Here is a 12,705-nt window from a genome sequence, read left to right on the forward strand (position 1 = left end):
GAAACCAAACATTTGCATAACGGGCCATTTCACATTACTATGTTTCCACATGTCATAATTTTATTGGTGGTTATAACTGACATGTAAGAATTGACGATAAAAAGACTAATTTCCCCTTAAATTTGACAGAACAGTGGATGAAATCGAACGAAAAGGGGTTAATTGGCTTATTTCAAATAGTTCAAGGGGTCAAACCACAATTTACCCCTTTCTTATTGCATCAAACACTTGATAGACACAAAAGAGACTCGTATCAAATATTCGGGGTCCTCGAAAGATCTTCACAAATATATTTTTCGGATTCCGAGTAGTCACAAGACCACCTTGATTCAAATATACACCCATCCTCCATGGATTCTCTCTCAAAAGTGAAAAATAAAATAAAAGGAGAGATACTTATCCTTAAAAGAGAGAAGAGAGTGAGTTTGAGTTTTTAAGAGAGACAACAATACAATCACTTCCACCACCACCAAACTCCAATGGTTTTGATTCTCGTTATCTTGTATTGGGTACGAAGGCAGTCATAGGGAGGATGCAACCGAAAAATCTAGAATGGGTGTTAGTGAGAATATTAACATATTTTTTAGGGAATGACCAAAAAGATTTTCGGTGGACAAACTCATTCAGTGACCACTTGTATCGATTTTCAATGTCAAATACCAAAGTGATAAGTTACGCTAATCTCATAGATCATTTTAATTAAAAAGCCAAACAATTATATTGGCATGTTCCCCTCCTTCCGGATTGTATTCTTCACCAAAATCTGATATCTCCAAGTTCTTGCGGATGCTTTTGATAGATTGCACGCTGGAATGGCAGTCATAGCACTAGATTCCTGCTAGTGCACTCAAGTTGGATGGAGGTATGTTTTACATGTTTAAGGGCTGGCGTAGAAGTGATTTCAAAATGACTAAAAACACCTATAGAGAAAATATTTTTGGGTTTCAAAAGCACTTGAAGTACTTTCTAGAAGAGTGCTTTTCTAAGATTCACTTACATTTTTATTACGTGATTTATACCAAAACGCTTTTAATCATTTAAAAGCACTTTGAGCCACAAATGAGGAGTCTTTCTTGCTAAGAAATAATGAATTTGAAATATATGTTCCTTTGGTGGAAGTCTAATGGTGTGAAATATCCAACTCTACACAGTGCTTGCTAGAGATATCTTACAAATTCCACTCTCCGCAGTTACTTGCTTCGGACGCAACCCACCTTTAGTACTAGTGGAAGGATTGTGAGTGCTCATCGAAGTCGGCTTCACTCTACTGTGGAGCCTTTGATGTGTGCTCAAGTTTGGTTTTTTTTTTTTTTGTGGTGATATTTAGACCCTGCAAAACTTTGGTGCTTTTGTGGCGGAAAGTTGGTATTTTGAGGCTCATTTGGCAAGTGCTTTTAATTTTATAGTACATGTTTCTTGCAATAAGCTTTTCAAGTGTTTTTCCATTATTAACTTGCATTTTTACTAAGAATTGGTTTCAAAAATATTTTCTCTAAAAGCGCTTTTAGTCGTTTAAAAGTACTTGTTAAAAAAGCCCTTGATGTCATGAGAAAATTATGTTAACCTTTAAGTTGCATATATTTTGCTTTTGTGGATAATATTTACGTTTGCAAGTCTTATCCATTGGTCTTGCAAGTTGTGATGTCTCGTATTACCTTTTATTTTAATAAGTACTAGCCTTTATGTACGCGCACATATGCATGCATAAGACATTTTATAAATCACGACGTGATAAGCACGACTTACACGTTTTAAATATATTTATATGCGTAAATTGACAAAAAGAAAGTCAAATATTTGAAGTAAATGAATAATCTTATATCATGCTAGAAGAAACCCCTCATAAACCAATTAAAGCAATTGAATTGACATAATAACATTGGTCTCTATAGAATTTACATTAAGAATAGAGAAAATAATGTTTAATAAATAATTAATTGAATCGCATTATTGCTAGCCCATTATGAGGGTAAGCACAGTCTCTCCCCCTTATATTTAAATAATATCGTTTGTTAAAAGAAAAAAAATCATTTGATAATTAATTTAATCACATAATTATTCGTGTGCGAACGACTTTTTTATAATCCGCATTACACGCCTCTTAAGATATTTTGAACGTGTTTAAAAATAAAGAAAATAATATTTAATAAACAACTGATTGAATCATATTATTGTTAGTCCATTGCGAAGCTAAGCCTACCCTCTCAAAAAACATTTTTTTTATAACCGGCATTACATGTATCTTAAAATGCTTTGTTCGTATATTTTGGTGATATGACTGTTCATACTTAATTGCTCCTTACTTTGTCAGATTGCCCACTTATTCTAAGACAAAATTATTAAAACATAAATTTACAAAATTACCCTTGTATTGTTTTATGCATTCTTCTTTGCTGCTTTTGATTTTCTTTGGTTGTATTCTGGTCCTAATCATTTTGTCGAAGCCAGTGACCCCAAATTGGGGCTCTGGTTTTATATATAAAAGAAGATTAAGACACGGATTGATGAACATTCAATGAATTAGAGGTTACTATGCTATTATATTTATGTGGAATTATTCACTATTTTATTAACCTTTTGATACGAGTCGATTAATTTATGTTTCATATATGAGCAAAAAAATATTACTAATTAATTTTTTCATAAAAAGGCGAATTGGCGGATGCGGGTTTAGAGATATCATTCTCTGAAAAATACTTGGTTATATAAAAATAAGTAAGAGCTCATACTCAAAATTCTTAGTGTTTTAATTATAGAGTTTTGTATTTATAATCAGAACCGTTCATATTACGAATTACACTGAAAAGATCATTTGTGCCAAAAATAAATTAAAACTAAGATCGTTTAGTCATCTATTGTAGCAAATACATAGATCGTTCGTAATGCTTCTACCAATATCGTTTATTTGTTTTCAAACAGTTTAATGACTTTTTAATTGATTTTTTGTAGAGACGATTTTTATAAGATGATTTATAATTTGAACAGTTATGATTAAAAACACGAAATTCTATAAATTGACAACAAACAATTTTAAAAAAATTTGAATAAAAATTTCTACTCATTTTTAAGTAGTCAAATATTGTTCCTATTCCCTGCAGATGCAAAAATGAGGAACTCTCAATTAAAATAACTAGTTATGGATGCAGTGGAAAGGGATCCTCTCCGGATCCATTCTTCCTAATTCATCAAGTTCAGGGATCAGGTCCGTTGAAATTTGATCAACGACTACAAACAGGAATTCACTTTAAAAATTATAATAATCCGTTAGATCAAATTTCAACGATCAGAATCTTCAAACTTAATAAATTAGAAGGAAGGACGGATCCATGCAGTAATGTAGTAATAAATCATATACGAAAAGGACAGATGGAGTGGCGCCCGTTCACACCCGCCCCGTTGTCATCCCAAGTTAAAAATGGAGATTGATCCAAGCAAAAATGGAAAAATAAAATAATGAAACGTAAATAAATCTTTAAGAAAGCTCACCATTATAAAGCTTTCTTTGTGATTCCTTTTGCTTAACCTTGAAGACTCTCTGCATCTTGGATCCCTCAACCTCTCTCAATCCCCAATCAAATCTCTCTCTCTCTCTCTCTCTCTCTCTCTCTCTCTCTCCAAATAGAACATTCTTTCTTTCAATCTTCACCACATGCAACCCCAACCTAATCAATTCCCAAATCAAATCCAGCAAGTGATCCAATTCAGTAACCCTCTTCCTTCCTTCCAACCCCTCACTCTCTTTCTCTAGAACGCTGATCTCGTTCCGGGATTTGGGTTTTCTCCGATTCGGTTCAGTTTCTCTTTGTTTCTGGGTGTTGTGTGAGCTTGGATCGTTTCAAGCTTCCGAGGTGTGCAGCTCAATTGGAGTTTCTATACAGAATCCCAAGAGCAAAATTAGAAGAAATCAAACGTAGAAAATGGAAAAGTACGAGATTGTTAAGGATATTGGATCTGGGAATTTTGGGGTGGCCAGGCTTATGAGGAACAAAGAGACCAAAGAGCTCGTCGCCATGAAATACATCTACCGGGATTTAGTGAGAGAGAAAATGTTAGGGTTTGGGCAACGCAATGGAAGAGAGAGAGAAAAGGGGGGGGGATAATTTTACCTTGTGATCTGCCTCGGTGGCGAAAGCGGGGGTGAGGAGGAAGAAGACGAAGAGGAGGGGGAGGGAGAGAGATCGGACGGAGGAGAACATGGCGATCGCCGGCGAGGGTGGGATCTGGACGGTTAGCGAGGAGGTGGTGTAATATTTGTGTTGTGATGATTCTGATCTCTCCCAGAGGCAGAGGACGTGAAGGCTGAGGCTGAGGCCACTCGGACTCGACTCGACAACTCTCAAAAGTCTTCACAAGAGAGAGAGAGAGAGAGCGAGAGTTTGCGAGTTCGGATCCGAACGCATATTTCATTTTTCTTTAATTTAATTTATTTTTTTATCTCTGACAAATGGGACAAATGGGGCAAATGGTAGATCGCGATTTTAATTAATTTTTATTCAGTTTTAGCCTTTTGGGTTGGGTTTTATGGTTGGGCTTCACAACACCAAACTATTTTTTATTTTTTGGGTAAACTGCGGTTTGATCCTCTAAACCATTATCTGGTTGAAATTGATTCTGAACTATTTAAAATCAGTCAATAATTTCTTGTCGTTAGATTCCATCATCTGTCAAATTTAAGGGCAAATTAATCTTTTTATCTTCAATTCTTACTTCTCAGTTATAACCACTAATAAAATAATGACACATGGACATAGAATAATTCAAAAACTTATAGCATAATAAGAAACATAAAGAAACCAAACATTTGCATAACGGGCCATTTCACATTACTATGTTTCCACATGTCATAATTTTATTGGTGGTTATAACTGACATGTAAGAATTGATGATAAAAAGACTAATTTCCCCTTGAATTTGACAGAACAATGGATGAAATCTAACCAAAAGGGGTTAATTGGCTTATTTCAAATAGTTCAGGACGTCAAACCACAATTTACGCATTTTTTATTACATCAAACACTTGATAGACACAAAAAAGACTCGTATCAAATATTCGGGATCCTTGAAAGATCTTCACAAATATATTTTCCGGATTCCGAGTAGTCTCGAGATCACCTTGGTTCAAGAGAGACAACAACACAATCACTTCCACCACCACCAAACTCTAATGGTTTTGATTCTCGTTATCTTGTATTGGGTACGAAGGCAGTTATAGGGAGGATGCAACTGAAAAATCTACAACCGGTGTTAGTGAGAATATTGACATATTTTTTAGGGAATGACCAAAAAGATTTCCGGTGGATAAACTCACTCAATGACCACTTGTATCGGTTTTCAATGTCAAAGACCAAAGTAATAAGTTATGCTAATCTCATATATTATTTTAATTAAAAAGCCAAACAATTATATTGGCATGTTCCCCTCCTTCCAGATTGTATTCTTCACCAAAATCTGATATCTCAAGTTCTTGCGGATGCTTTTGACAGATTGCATGCTGGAATGGCAGTAATCTTGTGCTATGACTAAAAACACAAGTTCTTGCAAGCCCTTAACCGTCTATTTAATCTTTTACATGTTAAGAGCTCGCTTAGAAGTGGTCTCAAAATGACTAAAAACACCTATAAAGAAAATGTTTTTGGGTTTCAAAAACACTTGAAGTACTTTCTAGAAGAGTGTTTTTCTAATATTCACTTACGCTTTTATTAAGTGATTTCTACCAAAACACTTTTAATCATTTAAAAGCACTTCTAAACGAGCCACAAATGAGAAGTCTTTCTTGCTAAGAAATAATGAATTTGAAGTATATGTTCCGTTGGTGGAAGTCTAATGGTGTGAAATATTCAACTCTGCACAGTGCTTGCTAGAGATATCTTACCAATTCCACTCTCTGCATTGGACGCAACCCACCTTTAGTACTAGTGGAAGGATTGTGAGTGCTCATCGAAGTCGGCTTCACTCTACTGTGGAGCCTTTGATGTGTGCTCAAGTTTGGGTTTTTTTTTTTTTTTTTTTTTTTTTTTTGTGTGGTGATGTTTAGACCCTGCAAAACTTTGGTGCTTTTGTGGAGGAAAGTTGGTATTTTGAGGCTTGTTTGGCAAGTGCTTTTAATTTTATAGTATGTGCTTCTTGCAATAAGTACTTCAAGTGTTTTTCTATGATTAACTTGCATTTTTACTAAGGATTGGTTTCAAAAATATTTTTTTCTAAAAGCGTTTTTAGTCGTTTAAAAGTACTTGTCAAAAAAGCCCTTGATGTCATGAGAAAATTATGTTAACCTTTAAGTTACATATATTTTGCTTTTGTGGAGAATATTTACGTTTGCAAGTCTTATCCATTGGTTTTGCAAGTTGTGATGTCTCGTATTGGTTTTGCAATAAGTACTTCAAATGTTTTTTCATGATTAATTTGCATTTTTATTAAAGATTGATTTCAAAAATATTTTTTCTAAAAGCGCTTTTAATCGTTAAAAGTACTTGTCAAAAAAGCCCTTGATGTCATGAGAAAATTATGTTAACCTTCAAGTTACATATATTGCTTTTGTGGAGAATATTTACGTTTGCAAGTCTTATCCATTGGTTTTGCAAGTTGTGATGTCTCGTATTACCTTTTATTTTAATAAGTGCTAGCCTTCATGTACGCGCACACACGCGTGCATAAAATATTTTTTAAATCACGACGTGCGAAGCGCGACTTATACGTTTTAAATATATTTATATGCGTAAATTGACAAAAAAAAAAAAGTCAAATATTTGAAGTAAATGAATAGGGTTGTGATTTTCACACACTCTTAACTACTTTTCCCACATCCCTCCTTATTTTTTAATACTTAATTGGTATCCTGCTATTTAATCTTCCATATATACCCTTCCTACTTTTTTATGGTAATTAATGAAAGATTAAATAGAAAGGGGTATATATGGAAGATTAAATAGTACGATACCAATTAAGTATTAAAAAATATGGAGGAGTGTGGGAAAAGTAGTTAAGGGTGTGTGAAAATCACAACCCAATGAATAATCTTATATCATGCTAGAAGAAACCCCTCGTAAATCAATTAAAGCAGTTGAATTGACATAATAACATTGGTTTCCATAGAATTTACATTAAGAATAGAGAAAATAATGTTTAATAAACAATTAATTGAATCACATTATTGCTAGCCATTGTGAGGGTAATCCCGGTCTCTCCCCCTTATGTTTAGATAATATCGTTTGTTAAAAGAAAAAAAATCATTTGACAATTAATTTAATCATATAATTATTCGTGTGCGAACGACTTTTTTATAATCCACATTACACGCCTCTTAAAATATTTTGAACATGTTTAAAAATAGAGAAAATAATATTTAATAAACTGATTGAATCATATTATTGCTAGTCCATTGCGAGGTTAAGTCCACCCCCTCCCCCTTAGTGTAGATAATATCGTTTGTTAAAAAAAAACAATCATTTGATAATTAATTTAATTACATTATTATTCGAGTGCAAAAAATATTTTTTATAACCGGTATTACACGTCTCTTAAAATGCTCTGTTCGTATATTTTGGTGATATGACTGTTCATACTTAATTCCTCCGAACTCTGTTAGATTGGCTACCCACTTGTTCTATGACAAAATTATTAAAAATTAAATTTACAAAATTACCCTTGTTTTTTTTTATGCATTCTTCTCTACTGCTTTTGATTTTTTTTTGGTTGTATTCTGGTCCTAATCATTTTGTCGAAGCCGTGACCCCAAATTGGGGTTCTGGTTTTATGTATAAAAGAAGATTGAGACATGAATTGATGAACATTCAACGAATTAGAGGTTACTATGCTATTATATTTATGTGGAATTATTCACTATTTTATTAACCTTTTGATACGAGTCGATTAATTTATGTTTCATATATGAACAAAAAAATATTACTAATTAATTTTTTCATAAAAAAGCGAATTGGTGGATGCAGGTTTAGAGGTACTATTCTCTAAACAATACTTGATTACATAAAAATAAGTAGAAGCTCATACTTAAAATTCTGAGTGTTTTAATCATAAAACTTTGTGTTTATGATCAGAATCATTCATATTATGAATCACACTGTAAAGATCATTTGTGTCAAAAATAAATTAAAACTAAGGTCGTTTAGTCAATCTATTGTAACAAATACATAGACGATTCGTAATGCTTTTACCAATATCGTTAATTTGTTTTCAAACAGTTTAATGACTTTTTAATTGATTTTTTGTAGAGACGATTTTTATAGGATGATTTATAATTTGAACAGTTATGATTAAAAACATGAAATTCTATAAATTAACAACAAACAATTTAAAAAAAATTTAAATAAAAATTACTACTTATTTTTGAGTAACCAAATATTGTTCATATTCCCTGCAGATGCAAGAATGAGGAATTCTCAATTAAAATAACTAGTTATGGATGCTTTCGGAAAGGGATCCTCTCCGAATCTCTTCCTCCTAATTCATCAAGTTCGGAAATCCGGCCTGTTGAAATTTGATCAACGGCTGCAAACAGAGGCTCACTTTAAAAGTTATAAACAGAGGTTCACTTTAAAAATTGTAATAATTTTAACCGTTAAATTAAATTTCAACTGTTCGAATCCCCAAACTTAATGAATTGAGAGGAAGAAATTCGAAAATAATCCATGCAGTAATGGAGTAATAAATCTTAAACGAAAAGGACAGATGGATGTGGCGCCCGTTCACACCCGCCCCGTTCTCATCCCAAGTTAAAAATGGAGATTGATCCAGGCAAAAATGGAAAAATAAAATAATGAAAAGTAAATAAATCTTTAAGAAAGCTCGCCATTATAAAGCTTTCTTTGTGATTCCTTTTGCTTAACCTTGAAGACTCTCAGCCTCTCTCTCTCTCTCTCTCTCTTTTTCTTTCTTTCCAAATAGAACATTCTTTCTTTCAATCTTCACCACATGCAACCCCAACCTAATCAATTCCCCAAATCAAATCCAGCAAGTGATCCAATTCAGTAACTCTCTTCCTTCCCAACCCCCCCCCCCTCTCTCTCTCTCTCTCTAGAACGCTGATCTCGTTCCAGGATTTGGGTTTTCTCCGCTTCGGTTCAGTTTCTCTTTGTTTCTGGGTGTTGTGTGAGCTTGGATCGTTTCAAGCTTCCGTGGTGTGCAGCTCAATTGGAGTTTCTATACAGAACCCCAAGAGCAAAATTAGAAGAAATCAAACGTAGAAAATGGAAAAGTACGAGATTGTTAAGGATATTGGATCTGGGAATTTTGGGGTGGCCAGGCTTATGAGGAACAAAGAGACCAAAGAGCTCGTCGCCATGAAATTCATCGACCGCGGCCACAAGGTCCTTACTTTTCCTCCTTTTTTCATTTCTCCGTTTACTTATTTGTTTTTGCTTTGATTTTTGCTTTGAAGTTTAATTCTTTTAGAATTATAAACCTCATGTAGGAAAACCCATTTGTTTAATTCCGGAGTCGGTGCTCGAAAAAGCTACAATCTTTCCATTTCATTCTATGAATCCATGGAAAAAACACAATATCTTAATTGTTTCACATGATTATATGTATATGTGTATGACGTTAACTATATGTTTCATTGTTTGGTCGTAGATTGATGAGAATGTGGCAAGGGAAATCATAAACCACAGATCGCTTCGCCATCCAAACATCATTCGGTTCAGGGAGGTGTGTGTTTGTTGATATGGTTTTCACTGTGAAGGATCCAAATAAAATATAATCAGTTTCAGTGGGGTAAAATGATGTTCTGGAATTTCAGGTAGTTTTGACTCCTGCACATCTTGGTATTGTGATGGAGTATGCGGCTGGTGGAGAGCTCTTCGAGCGAATCTGCAATGCAGGAAGGTTCAGTGAAGATGAGGTTTGATCACTGACCTTGACTAATGGGAAGCTCCAAATTTTGAAAACTTTTGTACTTGTACCCTCATAAAATCCCGGAAATGATAAAGAAAATGATAGCTATACTTACAGCATGCCAATACTTATGATTGCATAACCCTCCAGTGTGTGTATTTCACTCTGGCTAATTTGTTAAGTTTCTAAGTAACAAAGTCATCTTAAGTTTTGTTGGTTTTGCAGGCTAGGTATTTTTTTCAGCAGCTTATCTCAGGAGTTAGCTACTGTCATTCTCTGGTAAAGATAATATGAGTCTATAATGCTCCTGATGTCCAATGGATTTTATCCTTAACCCGTGATTCTCATTTGCCCCTTGTCTTGCTGTGCAGCAAATATGCCACCGAGATTTGAAGCTGGAGAATACCTTGCTGGATGGCAGCGCGGCTCCACGCCTGAAAATTTGTGATTTTGGTTATTCTAAGGTTTAATTCTGCAATGAACATACTATGTTTCAAGGTAAATGTTAAAGTTCTATAGTCTGATGAACCTTATTTGTGTAGTCATCCTTGCTGCATTCAAGGCCTAAATCAACTGTGGGAACTCCAGCATATATTGCTCCTGAGGTTCTTTCTCGAAGAGAGTATGATGGCAAGGTAGCTTTAGTAACTTTTGCATTGTTGTCATTTTCATTCTTCTATAACTGATGCACTACAGTTTTAAAGATACTGGTATATTGTTCTAAGGGCCAGTTAATATAAATTCATTACAATGAATGGGATTTTCCGGATTGTGTCATAAGATTTCTTTACGTGATTTCTTGTTGCGCCAAGTAGGTGAAGGCATAGGTATATCATTTAACGATGGCGAAAATGAGTTGAAACTTGGAGTGGCAGCATCAATATTTGTGGTCAATTTTTTGCTTCCATAATAGCAATGTTCATTTACATGACAACTAGGAATCAGGGAGGTAAACCGTTCTCCTGCCTGAGGGGAGCAGGAAGTGAAATGATGTTATACACTCATTCATTGAATTTTTGTGTCTGGAATTTAAGTAGAAATTTTCAACAAGAGCTTTTACCTCAATTATCTGATTTTGGTTTCTGTTCATCCAGTTGGCAGATGTGTGGTCCTGTGGAGTAACCCTATATGTTATGCTGGTGGGAGCTTATCCATTTGAAGACCAAGAAGATCCAAAGAATTTCAGGAAAACCATTAAAGTAATTTGACTATTTATTCAGCCTCTGAATGTTAATCATGCATGTTTTTTCGTTTTAACTGTGTAGTTTCCTTTCATTCTTTTGACGCAGAAAATAATGGGCGTTCATTACAAGATCCCAGACCATGTTCACGTGTCTCAAGATTGTAGGCATCTCCTCTCTCGCATCTTTGTTGCAAATCCAGGAAGGGTATGTATGATACTATGTTGTCGGGCACTTTTTGATTATGTATTACTTAAAAAAGAAAGCTTTAGGTGGCTGAACTTTGTAGGTGAATGGCAAATGGCTCATTGTCCTGTTATGACTGAATAACATCAGATTAATTTGCATATATAGGCTTCTGAGTTCTGACACAGAATATCCTACTAGACTAGGCGTATAATGAAGGGTCCCTTGCAATCTTTACCTTGATAGTCTTTGGAATAATCAAGAATCCATAATGGTGTAATTGTTGTCTTATCAACGGACTAATGTTTTAACCTTCGGAATGAAAGGATGGAGGTATGCATCTAAGTCCTCATATATTTTGTTTACTTCAGTCTCATCTGATTTGCTCCTGTCTAGGTCTTTTTTAGTCATCCCAAGGTGCCCCCTAAAACGAAAAGAAATGAATTTTAAAAGTTTGAATCATTGTGCGAGTGTTGAACATAAAATAGCTCAAGTGAATTTGATGTTGGATTTTATCAACTAAGTGCATTGTTTTCTGTTTTCTTGCTCTTCCATGGTGTGCTCAACTGGCTTCAATTCTTGCTTCAGAGGATCACCATTAAAGATATCAAGAACCACCCATGGTTTTTAAAGAACTTGCCAAGAGAGCTTACAGAAGCAGCTCAAACCATCTACTACAGAAAAGAAAACCCAACCTTTTCTCTCCAAACTATCGAAGACATCATGAAGATAGTGGAGGAAGCCAAAATTCCTCCTCCAGTTTCCCGATCAATTGGAGGCTTTAGCTGGGGAGAAGAAGATGGTGATACAAAGGAAGAAGTAGAAGGCGAGGAGGAAGAAGAAGAAGATGAGTATGTTAAGACAGTCAAAGAAGTACATGCAAGTGGAGAAGTGCGCGTCAGCTGAGGACCAGTTTCTTCCTCAATATCGGAGAACCTGAACGTGCGGGCTCTCATTGTCTTTGTAGTAAAAAACGTTGTCATGTTTGTAAAAACAGTCAGTTTTTTGGTTTTGCGTAGGCGATGGTGTTTTGTGTTTCAATAAACAAGCTTGTGTAAATTATGGTGTGGGGTGTAAACGCCTAAACGGGCTGTGTTGTATCGTTTTATCCGAGAACAAGAGATTCTCACAATGGAAACTTTGCCCCCTAATGGGGTGTGGCATGTAAGGAGGTTTATTCAGTTAGAACATAAGTTAGTAATACTTTTGTTGTATACTTTGGTAGCGCCCTTATCTCTTTATTTGGATTGCTTTGTTCTGAACTCCTGTTCTGATTGCTTGTCTTCATTTTTACAGTTCTCAGTTAGGATAAAATGCTTTTCTTACTCCATGTCGTAACTTTTCTGGAGTAGGATTCTCTCCTTCCAAATCTCTTCTCTCCCCTCACTTCTCTCTCTCTCTCTCTCTCTCTCTCTCTCTCTCTCTCTCTCTCTCTATATATATATATATATATATATATGAAATGGGATGACTAATATGTGCATAAGCG

General features: G+C 34.8%; 1 protein-coding gene and 1 long non-coding RNA gene across 2 annotated transcripts; one reads left to right on the forward strand and one right to left on the reverse strand.

The window, feature by feature from the left end:
* Window positions 1–3,446: 3,446 nt before the first annotated feature.
* Window positions 3,447–4,398, reverse strand: LOC148694564 (uncharacterized). The gene is made up of 2 exons (XR_015965063.1): window positions 4,107–4,398; window positions 3,447–3,870 (listed from the first exon to the last, which is right to left on the reverse strand). It is a non-coding gene; the product is annotated as an uncharacterized LOC148694564 (long non-coding RNA).
* Window positions 4,399–8,759: 4,361 nt separating this feature from the next.
* LOC137717353 (serine/threonine-protein kinase SRK2A) lies at window positions 8,760–12,478 on the forward strand. The gene is made up of 9 exons (XM_068456685.2): window positions 8,760–9,323; window positions 9,589–9,663; window positions 9,755–9,856; window positions 10,075–10,128; window positions 10,221–10,313; window positions 10,392–10,484; window positions 10,944–11,048; window positions 11,139–11,237; window positions 11,805–12,478. The coding sequence occupies exons 1-9, from the start codon at window positions 9,204–9,206 to the stop codon at window positions 12,120–12,122; spliced, it is 1,059 nt and encodes a 352-aa protein (XP_068312786.2). The 5' UTR covers window positions 8,760–9,203; the 3' UTR covers window positions 12,123–12,478.
* The last annotated feature ends 227 nt before the right edge of the window (window positions 12,479–12,705 follow it).

Source organism: Pyrus communis, chromosome 8 (genome assembly GCF_041283825.1).
Source record: "Pyrus communis isolate YQ-2024b chromosome 8, ASM4128382v1, whole genome shotgun sequence".
NCBI classification, from domain to species: Eukaryota; Viridiplantae; Streptophyta; class Magnoliopsida; order Rosales; family Rosaceae; genus Pyrus; species Pyrus communis.

Coding starts and splice junctions, on each gene's coding strand:
- LOC137717353 (XM_068456685.2), top strand. CDS start 9,204: ATGGAAAAGTACGAGATTGTTAAGGATATTGGATCTGGGAATTTTGGG. Junction 9,664..9,754: donor ACATCATTCGGTTCAGGGAG/GTGTGTGTTTGT, acceptor CTGGAATTTCAG/GTAGTTTTGACTCCTGCACA. Junction 11,049..11,138: donor ATTTCAGGAAAACCATTAAA/GTAATTTGACTA, acceptor CTTTTGACGCAG/AAAATAATGGGCGTTCATTA.